Raw genomic sequence first — 12692 nt, forward strand, 5'->3', positions numbered from 1 at the left:
AGAGCACAGGGCAAGTCAGTCCAGGTGGGGAATAAACCCACTCCTTTCAAATTAATTGACCTTCTAAAAGGAAAGCACACTGGAGATGTGCTTTTTAAAATGGCTAAGATAATGGGAAGAGAGAAGGAGAGTACTAATCCAAGCTAAAGTAATCCCAAGAAACGAATAACGGTCTTCAGCTTTCCCAAGCAGCCAGAGAAAAGGAGAGCTTGAACTCTATTCTGAAAGGGAGAAGGTGGAGCTGGGGGGTGGGGGGGGAGAGGGAGGGAAAGCAGAACTAAGCACGCATGCGCCTCCTCCTGGCGCCGCGGCGCCAGAACCAGCCAAGGGCCGTGAGTTACGACCTCTTGCGGAGACATCACGACACCTGCCGTAAAGGCCGTCTGTGTGTGCGTGCGCACCGTTTCCCGGGCGCTGGCCGCGGCTGTGAGGGACCTGGCTGTGCCGCGCTCCCTCACGTCACGATGGTGAAGCTGAGCAAAGAGGCCAAGCAGAGGCTGCAGCAGCTCTTCAAGGGCGGCCAGTTCGCCATCCGCTGGGGCTTTATCCCTCTCGTCATTTACCTGGGTCAGTGCGAGAACCTGCCAGGAGAGCGGAGGTCGGAGGGCTCGCGCGGCTGTGAATTTAGACTCCCGGGAGCCGGAACCGGGGACCCCACGGCGCCCGACGGCGTCTCGTCTCGTTGGGGTGGATGGGACTAGTCGGGTGGTCTTTAGCAGCGCACCCGGCTCCTCCCGTTCTGCGTTTACCTGTGAACATGGAGGCGCGGCCTCCTGGTCGGGGCGGCTGTGAGGTGGCCGCGGCGACGCGGCGGCTGGGGTGGGTTTTCAGGGCGTTGGACACCCCCCCCCCCCCCCCCGCCGCGGGTCTAACGTGGAAAGGAGCCTGGCTGGGAGTGAATGCCTTTGAGGCCACGGCCATTGCCACTACAGTAGTTGGATGGTTTTGCCTTCTCACTCGTTTGGGTGATTTTTATTACTGGTCCTTTTCAAATGGGAAGAAACCGAGCTATAGAAAAGGCATAGTTCGTTGTCTAAGGTCACACGGGACTAAGCCGGGAGGCCTGGGTGGCGGTGTATAACCCTGGTCGTGGGGCCTCAGGGCCCCTACTCTTAGTCGTATTGCTGAGCTGCACGCATTTGTCAGTGCCCAGGCAAACTGTCACATAGGGCTGCACTCTGGAACTTTATCCTGATTTTAAGGTTTGCTTTGTTGTGAAATTCAGACAGTATGGTGAAATGGAAAGCATAGGTTCTAGCCACAGCTCTGTCAGTTGGAAGATACAATTTGACATTTCAGGAGCTCATAGTTCACACTTCATTTATTTTTTAAGTTTAGTGTAAAGGTGATGTACAGAGAGGTTACTGTTACATAGGTGAGGTAATGTGTAGCTCTCTTTTTGAACAATATTTCACACTTTATGTGCTGCTTTCAGTTCATTTGAAATGTCATACACTGTGTAAAGTTTATTTGGTCTTTACCTTAACAGCCTTGGAGTAGGTTGGACATTCTCTAGGTGATTCTTATTTTCCCTTGAGTTAGTTGCAAGCCAGTCCTGATAAGGGGATACTTATGTATGAAGGGCTTTAAAATATCATTTTCCTCCCTTATTTTGAATTCATTAAAAATATATATTACTTTCCCACATTTTGATGACTTGGTTTAGGCATCAAGGATTAGAGATAATTATGACAGCTTACTTACACAGGCTGTGGTGTTTTTCCTATTCCTTGTAAATTTGCAGCCCATTATTCCCCCATTATTTTTGGTTTTGGTTTGGACTTTTCTACACCAGACAGTCTGGAGTATCTGCATAGTGGTTCCCTTTCCTAGGACTACCATTATGGTGATTTTCACTCTATTGTCCAAGATGCTAAGGCTGTCTTTACACTACTTTATCATTGTCTTTTACAGTGCATGTAAAAGTTAATTTTATGTTTAAACTACTCTCCAGGTTCTTTAGCATATTAGTTATCCTGAAAATAGGGTAAAATTTCGTAACTTACAGTTTCACAATTTAACAATTTACAGTTCTTTTTTTTTTTTTTTTTTTTTGGTAGGGTCTTGCTGTATATCCTAGACAGGCTTTAAAAGTTCCTCCTGGCTCCTGAATACTAGCCACCACACCTAACCCTTCCTAATTCTTGACATTCTTAACCTGTTTCTTTAGCATATACATTTACATATACATTATCACATTTAGAAGTATATTTTGAACAGTAAAAGGTTTATTCATACTTGAGATGAGAGCTAATTTAATTTAGTTGATTAATAATCATTGAATTACTCCACTCCTTTTTAACCACTAGACTTTACTTTATAAAAAGAGTGTTTGGAAGAGTTAGAGATCCTCAATTGTGCTTTCAAAAGTATTTGTGTTCCTCATGTCTTCCAGTATGATTTGAGACTTGTGTTAATATATTTCTACCTAACAACTAATAATGAAAAGTACAGCAAGCTAAGTAGTACTGTGTCAATTTCATATATAGTAGAATATAGCTTGTGCCTTCTGCTGATTAGTCTTGGAGATTTTCATACAGTAGTGAAAGATTTTATGAGGCAAGGAGGGGGGAGGATCAGTCCTAGGGCTTGAACCCTGAGCTTGGGCACTGTTCCTGTGCTCTTTAGCTCAAGGCTAGCCCTCTACCACTTGAGCTACAGCACCACTTCTGGTTTTCTAGTGGTTTATTGGAGATAAGAGTCTCATGGACTTTCCTGCCCGGGCTGACTTTGAACCATGATCCTCAGATCTCAGCCTCCTGAGTAGTTAAGATTACAGGGGTGAGCCACTGGTACCCAGCTTGTAGTGAATATTTGAATCTGTTTTCTAGCACAGATTAATCTAGATGGTATTGGTTGATATGATGTCATTTTAGCTGTACTAGATTAGATTAAAAAGAAAGCCTCTCATTTTTTTAATGTTCTGGAGTTTCAATGAATTCTTTTTCTTTTTTTTTTTTAGGATTTAAAAGGGGTGCAGATCCTGGAATGCCTGAACCAACAGTTTTAAGGTACTGCTCTTACTAATAAACATTTCAGGGCAATGTTTACGTAAGTTTTAAGTCATTGGGAAGCAAAACAATAACAATGGTAGCTGCCTAATGGAATGTTACAAATCATTGTGGTCTTGGGCTCTTGGAAAAACTTTGTGGACCTGTTTATCATGTTACCAGGTATGTTCTTATTCTTTACAAATTTTTGTTATTATAATCATGGTAAAACATATTTTAGAAGAAAGGTAACTAATTTATTATCTTACTACATCACAAGATGAACTGTTTAATTTTTACATTCACATCTTATCCTTTGGAAAGATAACTAATTTATTATCTTACTACATCACAAGATAAACTGTTTAATTTTTACATTCACATCTTATCCTTTTTCAGATAAATACATCCTTTTGTGTTGTTCTAACAAGGGTACATAGGATTTTCAGTTTTTTCTCACCGAAATTAGACTTTTTATTATATTTGTTTTCCAGTGCCCGTTCGTTTGATTTTTCAACTTTTCAGTATTTTACATGTCAATACATTTATTTATTTGTTACTGACTTATATGCCAGGACTGGGGCTTAAACTCATGGCCTCATGCTCTTACTTGGCTCATTTCCTACAAGGCTGGTGATCCACCACTTGGGCCAAGCCCCTTGTTTTACAACATTGTAATGTACGTAGATTTCTATAGACTTTTAATTCCTTACAAAAAAAATTTTTTTTTTCTTTTTTAATTGCCAGTCCTGGGGCTTCAACTCAGAGCTAGCATTCTACCAATTGAGCCACAGTGCCACTTCCAGCTTTTTCTGCTGATGTGGTGCTGAGGAATCGAATCCAGGGCCTTATGTATGCAAGGCAAGCACTCTACCACTAAGCCACCTTCCCAGCCTCTCCTTAAAATAAATTCTAAAAAAAATTAGTAAATTCATAATATACAAAATACACAAACATTCATAATCTGAAAATGAAGTCACATTTCTTTTCCCAGAAGCAACCTTGCTGGTGTTGGACAAGCAGTGTCAGAAGCTTCATACACACTGTGTATATATTTATGTACACATGTATATATATGTATACTTGTCTGTTAGTTTTCCATTATTTTGGCAAAGTGAGATAACCAAACTAACTTGGCTCATGGCTTCAGTGACTTCAGTCTATGGTTACTTGGTCCTGTGGATTTGAACCTGTGGTGGCATAGTCCAAAATAGCAGGAGCATGTAGTAAAGGAGGCCTGTTCACCTAATGGTAGCAGGGAAATAAAGAGGAAGGCAGGGTATGCCCCCAGTAGTATGACTTCATTCTATAAGGCTCTACGTCTTAAAGGTTTTCCCACCTCCCTATAGCTTTACAGGCTGCATAACTAAGCCCACATAAGCTTTTGAGTGGTATTCTGAATCTAAAATAGAGCACTGTGTAAAAATTACATATACATGTATACGTATGATATATGTATATATCATACATATGTGTGTGTGTATATATATATATATATACATATATATATATATATATATATATATAAATGAAACTAGAATCTCAAGCAAATTTGATTCAGAAGAAGGATTGATATTCCTGGTGCTGTGAGAGCCCAGACTGCTGGTTGGGATTTCAGCTTGACCCTCTGTTTTAAGACATCTCTTGTAGACTTCACTGATTTTTCAAAACCTCTGTTAAGTCACTTTTTTCTGGTGTGGGCATTAGAAAATTATACAGATTGAGTATTATCCAAAATGCTTAGGACCAGAAGTGTTTGCTATTTCAGACATTCATATTGTGGATAGGCAAAACCTATAGTAATATTCACAGTCACTTAAAATGTGTATGCTATTGTTTCAGATTCTTTTTTTTTTTTTTTTTGGGTCCAGTCATGGGATCTGAACTCTGGGCCTGGGTGCTATCCCTCAGCTCTTCAGCTCAAGGCTAGTGCTCTACCACTTGAGCCATAGCGCCACTTCCGGCTTTTTTCTTTTTGCTTATGTGGTGTTGAGGAATCGAACCCAGGGCCTCATGCAGGCATGGCATGCGCTCTGCAAGTGAGCCACCTTCCTAGCCCTTGTTTCAGATTCTTTAAGTACATTATGCATAGTTGTTACTTCAGTCCTTCAGAGCAAGACACAGTGGATGGTGGAATACTTCTTTCTCCAAGCCAGTCTTTGCATCTATTGGGTCACATGGTCTTACTTGTTACTTAGCACCATGTAACTGTTCTCTCCTTTTTTTGGAAGAAGTTTTCCTTTCAAAGAGTACTACCATGTGTGCCCTAGCTTGTCTAGGTTTGTGGTTATTCTGTTTTCCCTAATAAAATTCTCTAACAAATGAGGCTTTCTTTCTTTACCTCTCTCTCTCTGCTTAACCTTTTATTTTTTTGAGAGGTTAAACTGGGAGTCTATTAGAAAGCCGGTGACTATAAGCAGACTCATGTACCCCCCAAAAACATGTAACATGGAGTACAGTTAATGCTGTTAGTTAATGCTGAGCAGTGAAGGTATAGAGAAAGAGCAGAAAAAAAATCTCAACAATCTAGATCAACTCTAATAGAGTGTGTGACCTGACAAGAGTCAGGAGACAGAAGGAGAATCAACAGACATGAGACATGGTAGCAGAGGTGGAGGGGTCATGGTCAGAGGGCAAGGTCACATGGAGCTGGAGAGTGCAATGAGTTTATGGTACAGACCTGGCAGGTCTGGGAACCTATTGTCCAAGTGCCTGCCCATCTGCTTCTAGGAGTTTAGGTGCCTATCACCTGGAGGTGGGCATGGGGAAGTGGATTCCACCTCCAGAGCCCTGGGAAAGTCTCCATCATCCACCAAAATGCCAACATGGCACCATTTAGACCCAGTATCTATCCATAACATTTTATGGCATGGCTTAAAACTGTCCTCTGGGGAAAACAGCATGCTACATAATAGTACATGCTAATCTCAGCATGTGCCTTTGCCCATTTGGCAAAATGTCCAGAATGCTCTTTTCCCTTTTTCCATCTGATGAAACCTTTTTTCAGGAAAGCCCAACCTCAGTGTTAGCTCTTTGCTAAATGTCTTCTACTTCTGGCTTACACTGATTGCATTTCTATGTTCCCATAGTATTCTTCCACATATGCCATTCTGCCTTGTATTATGCTTGCTGCTTATGTACATTACATTTTTTTTTTCCCTGCTAAGGCCTAACTTAGCTGCTGAACAAATTTCGAATTAACTAAATGACTCTAACCCTTGGTCTTTGTGTCTTGGGGAATCTCAGACCCAGGAGTGGGGATAGAAGAGCTGCTATTCTTGGAGAAACTTTTGGACCTTCAGAGTTACAGAAAGATGACAGCAACTGCCTGAAAGTTTTATTTCTCCACCTTACTGTCTTTTCAGTGCTTCCTCTTTTCTTGTGCTGACTTTCTCAATCTGTGTCATATAAGGTGTGTTCTAATTTCCTTCCTTCCTTCCTTCCAAGGTATACTTGCATTTTAGGAAAGAATTGATTTCCTGCAAGGGTTATTTACCTACACAATTTCATATTCTTTCCTGGCTGCATTGGGGAGACTGGAGAGGTGTTGCTTGGTTGCCCACTCTGTATCCTGAAAGGAACAGAATTAATATAAAATTTAATGTTAATATAAAGTTTATCGCTTATACACAAATTTATTATTACTCTTGGAGGTACTGGGGTTTGAACTCGGGGCCTTGTACTTGCTAGGCAGGTGCTCTTCCAGTTTGGTCTCTTTTTCCTGGGCTATCCTGGACTTTGATCCTCCTATATGTACTCCTGTGTATCTGAAATGACAGGTGTGTGTACCACTGCTCCCAGCTTTTTTATGGTTGATATGGAGACTTAGAAACTTTTGCCTGGGTTGGGCCTGAACTACAGTCCTCCAGATTTTAGTTTTCCTAGTAGCTAGGTCTACAGGCATTAGTATCTGGCTCCGTTATTTTATTATTTATATAATACTTATAAACAATATAGTTAGTGGTTTTGATATTTTCTTTATTTTGGTCAAGTGGGCTCGAACTCGGCTTGGGCACTGTCTCTCAGCTCTTCAGCTCAAGGTGAGCACTTTACTGCTTAAGCCACAGAGCCATGTCCGGTTTTCTAGTGGTTTATTGGAGATAGGAGTCTCAGGGACTTTCCTCCCCGGGCTGGCTTTGAACCATGATCCTCAGATCTCAGCCTCCTGAGTAGCTAGGATTATAAGTGTGAGCCACCGGTGCCCGGCTTCATATTTTCTTTCTTTTGGAAAATTGTTGCCTTTTGGTATTAGAACTACGTTGATCTTAGTAACCACCTTTTTTATCCAGCACTACAGTGTATGACTTCACCAGTTGTTGGTTGATAAGAATGGTATTTTCATATGTAGTGTTTTAATGAAAAAGAGTAAGTAGATTAGTATCTGTTGTAAGGCAAGGAAGATTTTTATTTTGGATGCTCATTGTCAGAGGCATCATTTTTTTTTTTTTTCAATGATAGGGATTGAATTCAGGGCTTTGCACATGCTAGGCCAGTGTTCTAACGTTGGGCTACTACATCTTTAGTTTGAGTTTATTTTCACATCTCAACTGTAGTGGGAGATGTTGATACTTTTCTCCTTCCTGGATCTGTTGCTTCCAGTTAACCAATGGTTTGGGATTCTGGCAGCTTCTTAGTGGAGGGAATTTTTGTGGTAAGAATTAGGTGAAGTGGGAATGGAGGCTAATTTCTCCTGGAAATGTGAATAGGCCAAGGTATTCAGAGTACTCAGGTTTCATGTAATCATTTCAAGGTCACCATTTTCACAGTTTTTTTGTTTGTTTGTTTTTGTTAGACATGGAGACTGCACTCTGGGCCTAGGGGCTGTCCCTCAGCTCTTCTGCTCAAGGCTAGCGCCCTATCACTGAAGCCACAGCACCACTTCCAGCTTTTTTCTGCTTATGTGTTGCTGAGGAATTGAACCCAGGGCCTCATGCATGCAAGGGAAGTACTCTACCACTGAGCCAGCTTTCCAGCCCAATTTTCACAGCTTTAAAGCAAGAATCTTAACGGGGAGTTAAGTGGGTTTCCATACAGAGTGTGGCTTTCTGAAGGTCTTCAGTCAGTATTATTTTAGTATTGATGCTGAATCTCATGATGAAGCTTTATTATCTGAACTCCTCCATTATTCTAGTCAATACAGTTATGCCTCATTTGCCTTTTTACTGATATCATTTTATATATCAACATACACTTTCCTTTTTGTTTCTAATAGGTAATCTCACACAAAAGTAACACAACTATTTCTTTAAATGCTGTTTGGAATGTTTGAATATTTTGTTGTGTTATTGAATTCTTGTCTTCAGAACTGCATTTGACAGATGAACAAACACATAAGTATACAAAATACTTGAATTCTTCAGCTGTGTTTATGCAATTTTGTTTCAGGGTTTAATGTATTTTTTCCTCTTCACAAACCTTTTAGCCTACTTTGGGGATAAAGGACTATTTGGTCATCTGGACTTGGAAGCAATCCTGAACAGAAACACCATGGAAGGTGTGTGCTCTGGATGGGATAAGACATGGGACATCGTTCAGGTGGCCAGTCTTCACTTGGATGGCACAGGGCTCTTCTCAGATGCATCTGTGATGGAGTAGAACCTCTACTGACTTATTTATCATACATAGACTATCAAAATAAATATTTTCAACAATGTTATGGCTTGAGTCTTTTTTGAATTAAGCGTACTAAGACCATCAGGTAAAAATAAAGCCTTTTGCTAAGTTTTCAGAACAAGTAGTGTATGTATGTGCCTTGATGCTGCTGCCTTAAAAAGTAAAACCATCCATGTCGGTTCCTGGCTATCACTTAACAGAAGAGATTCCTGTTTCTGTTGCAGTGAATCAACAGTTCTTTTAGAATTGGTCTGAGGTTAATAAAGGTGGACTCACTTCTCGTATTTCAATACATTGAAGTAAAGGTCTCACTACAAGAAAGGGGATTTGATTGTCTGTATTGCTAGGGATGGAAATGGCATTGTGGAATTGTATGTGTAATTTGTTTGTAGGTTAAATGTGAATCCATTCTTTTCCTCAGTGGTGTTAGCAAATTACTACTGGCCAGACGAGCCCCAAAGGGATTGTACTACTACATGACATTTTTTTTTGGTAAAAGCAAGAGCAGTTCATGATAACTGGTTTCTTGGAACCTTTTCCTGTAGTTTTGATGTTTTTTTTTCTTGAGATAGGCTTTTGCTATGTCCTTCAGGTTGCCCTTGAACTAAAATCCTCCTGACTCTGCTTCCTGGATGCAGAGATTATAGGTATGTGCCACCATGGCCAGCTTTTTTTTTTTTTTTTTTTTCTCATGATGGGCTTGAACTCAGGTCATGGGTGGTGACCCTAACCCTCTTTGTTCTCAAGGCTAATGCTCTACCACTTGAGCCATGTACCACTTCTAGCCTTTTCTGAGTAGTATATTGGATAAGATTCTCATGGAATTCTTTGCCTGGGCTGGCTTCATACCATATTCTCAGAACTCAGCTTCCTGAGTATCTAGGAGGCATGAGCCATAGTGTAGAGCTATGGCCAGCCTTTACCTGCATTTGAAACAGTATAAAACTGTATAGCGTATGCGTGTGCGTGTGCGTGTGTGTGTGTGTGTGTGTGTATCTGTCTGTCTGTCTGTCTGTCTGTGTCTCTCTGTCTGTCTGAGTGGCATTGGGGATTGAACCCAGGGCTTCAGTTTCTTGTAGTTATTGAGCTATGCCTGAGCCCTGGAGCAGTTTTTAAGTCCCATAGAATTGGTAAGTTTGAAGCCTTCTTCCCATATTCTGTTTTTGTTGTGGTATTTGCAAATTCCTATTCAGTTATTATTCTGTGCATTCTTTGTCACGCTGGATTTCTAGAACTGAGTAAAACTTGGGCAGTTGTCCATTTTACAAGATAGTAACAAGGATAGCTGTCTACTGATTTAAAAGTGAAAAATCAAGGATGAATATCACTTGTGTCATTTCAAAGAAGTTACATAGGTGCAATAATTAACTTTTTGGATTTTTTTCCAACTTAACGTAATTCTCCATCCATCCTGGTTATGTGTATCAATAATTGATTCCTGCTTTATACCATGGCTCATACCTATAATCTTAACTACTCAGGAGGCTGAGAGATGAGGATTACAGACCAGGCAGGAAAGTCTGTGAGATTTTATTTCCAATTAACCAGCAAAAAGCTAGAATTAGAACTGTAACTCAAGTGGTAGAGCACCTTCCTTGAGTGAAAATGCTTGATAGGAAATGGACTCATTACCCTACTCATGTAACTAGCCCCTCTGTACAGTATTAAAAAATTATATATATATATATATATTATATGTATGAAAAAAAAACCAGGGGACAGCGCCCAGTCCCTGAGTTCGAGCCTCAGTACACACACACACACACACACACACACACACACACACACACACACACACACACGTTGATTTCTTTTTATTGAATTGTGGTAGTTTATAATGTATATGGATAGTGTCTAGGTTTCGAGTTCAGCTGCTAAAGCAGTGTATTTCTTGTGTAATCTATGTCTTTTAAAATTTTTTATTTTAATTTTATTGTCACAGTGATGCACGGGGGGTTACAGTTACACAAGTAAGGTAGCACTTTTCTTGTCGAACATTTTACCCCCTCCCTCATTTTTCTAGTAGACCAAAAACTGGGTGATCTTGTTGCAACTCAGATAGGAGAATTGCTACCATAGATTTATAGTGGCCCTTCTGCTTCTGTTTAATACCCAGAGTGGCCTTTCTATGACCTATAAGACCCTATGGAATCTGGCTTCACATACTTTGGGTCTCTGTTGCCCGTGACTCATTGTTTACACTAATGCTGTTTTGGCATCTTTCTGCCCTTTAAGAATGCCAGACATGATTTCACCTAGTAGTTTTCACTGTATCTTCACTGGATTGTTCTCCCTGATATCCATATGATGACTTCCTCTTCTAATCTCAGTGTTCTCTAACCTCTAATAGCAAACCTCTTATCTGTCTTACCTATCACTGTCTCCCTTAACCTCCTTTCACACAACCTTTACCAGCCCAGTTACATTTTAAGCTACAGTACACACACACACACACAGACCTCGAATGTAAGTTCCATAACTATATCATATGGTCTTTACTGCTCTAATTTTTAGAGCCCAGTACAGACCCTGGCACATTAATAGGTGTTCAATGAGCAATGGGTACATGATTATGGGATTATAAGTAAAATGCAGTGTGAAGAGGAAACTGAGAAAACATGAATCATTGTAATGGGCTAGTGTTTTTTCTTTGTAGTAATCATAATGGGTTATTATAGTATTGACATTATTATAGACATTGACAATTACAAACGACATCAAAATATGTTGAGAGGGATGATACAAGAAAGGACTATTTACTGTGACTTGTTCCTTTTTTCCATTCAGTCTCCACAGCAGCCTGGTTAAGGAGAATATTAATGTCCATTTTGCCGATCAAACAGGCTTGTTCCCCTAACTCAAAAGAAAAACTTGGACTTGAGGCCAAATCTGCTAGCACTGTGAGATGATTTGATTATTATATTCATTTTATTGGCATGGGTTACTTATTTATATAACTGATGAGATAATTTATACAATGGATGAAATAATTGAACAATTACAGAAACAATGTAAATATTTCAAGTTTACTCAGCATCCCATGCCTTATACACAATAGCACATACATTCAAATTCATATAATAAATACACCTTTAAAAAATTCAATTGTAATGAACACTAAACATGTATTTTTGTTTCCTTAAACAGCCTACATTCTAATTAAGGTGTATTTTATATACTAAAATGATCAAGTTGTAGTGCTTATACAGTCTGATGGGTATTGCATATAGCCTATTGGGGACCAGGGTCTTAGACCTGCCTGGTCTAAGAAATGCTCCACAAATGTTAATAGGTCAACTAGAGGCGTGGGTGAAACCAACTAAGAGGTTTCAGTTTTACATTCCAAAAGGACCAAATTAGTTTCTTGTGAGGGCCATGTTCTCCATTGTCCCTGGGATTCAATGAGTGCTTACTAATTCTTCACTATCTGTTCACTCCCCTAAACATTTCCACTCACTTTACCCTTACCATCTAGTTTTGTTTACTATATTTCTAATACTGACCATAGTATCTGGCACAAGGTGACTAAATATTTGGTAGGCAAAGAAGACATGATAGAATGTTCCCTGCTGAAACATTTTTTGGTGAGATCTCTGCAATTTTTGCTCAGCTTCACAGCAGCTGGCCTCAGCCTTCCTGGAGTTTTGCTCTACTCCACAGCTTAGGGCCAAGGAGAATCTGAGAAGAGTGTCTACAAAGATGCATTATTGGATGAATTTCTGAATGAAGATTATGTGCAACAAACATGCATTGCTCTGATGTGGGAAGAAGTAACTAGAAGGAAACTGTAACGAGATGAAGCCAAATTAGATTGAAGCAGACAATGTGGATAGTCAATGGAATGCTGGAAGGAAGAGTAGATATGTCCTGATAGACAGTGGGGAGCCATTATTTAGGTGGAAAATAACAGTTATAAATACATTAAACCAAAATGCTTTGCTTAACAATCATTGATTAAAAATTCTTACACTATCTACTCAACTGTGTTAGTGGTATTTTGTCACTGTGATCAAATAACTGAGAGAAAGTCAAGAAAGATTTATTTTAACCCATAGTCTCAGGGGTCTTGATCTATGTCAACCAGGTTCA

General features: G+C 40.0%; 1 protein-coding gene across 4 annotated transcripts; it reads left to right on the plus strand.

The window, feature by feature from the left end:
* The first annotated feature begins 372 nt into the window (after positions 1 to 372).
* On the plus strand, positions 373 to 8646 carry Tomm7 (translocase of outer mitochondrial membrane 7). 4 transcript variants are annotated; one of them, XR_011366884.1, is made up of 3 exons: positions 373 to 598; positions 2963 to 3011; positions 8413 to 8646. XR_011366884.1 is itself a non-coding variant. In XM_069996105.1 (3 exons), the coding sequence occupies exons 1-3, from the start codon at positions 465 to 467 to the stop codon at positions 7853 to 7855; spliced, it is 225 nt and encodes a 74-aa protein (XP_069852206.1). In that variant the 5' UTR covers positions 373 to 464; the 3' UTR covers positions 7856 to 8406. The 4 variants fall into 4 exon arrangements, 1 of the variants encoding a protein (XP_069852206.1); XR_011366883.1 differs by having other exon boundaries at positions 373 to 567; XM_069996105.1 differs by lacking the exon at positions 8413 to 8646 and adding an exon at positions 7783 to 8406 and having other exon boundaries at positions 373 to 567.
* Positions 8647 to 12692: the final 4046 nt, after the last annotated feature.

Source organism: Dipodomys merriami, unplaced genomic scaffold, assembly GCF_024711535.1.
Source record: "Dipodomys merriami isolate MVZ:Mamm:240054 unplaced genomic scaffold, mDipMer1.0.p SCAF_5, whole genome shotgun sequence".
Taxonomy (NCBI): domain Eukaryota; kingdom Metazoa; phylum Chordata; class Mammalia; order Rodentia; family Heteromyidae; genus Dipodomys; species Dipodomys merriami.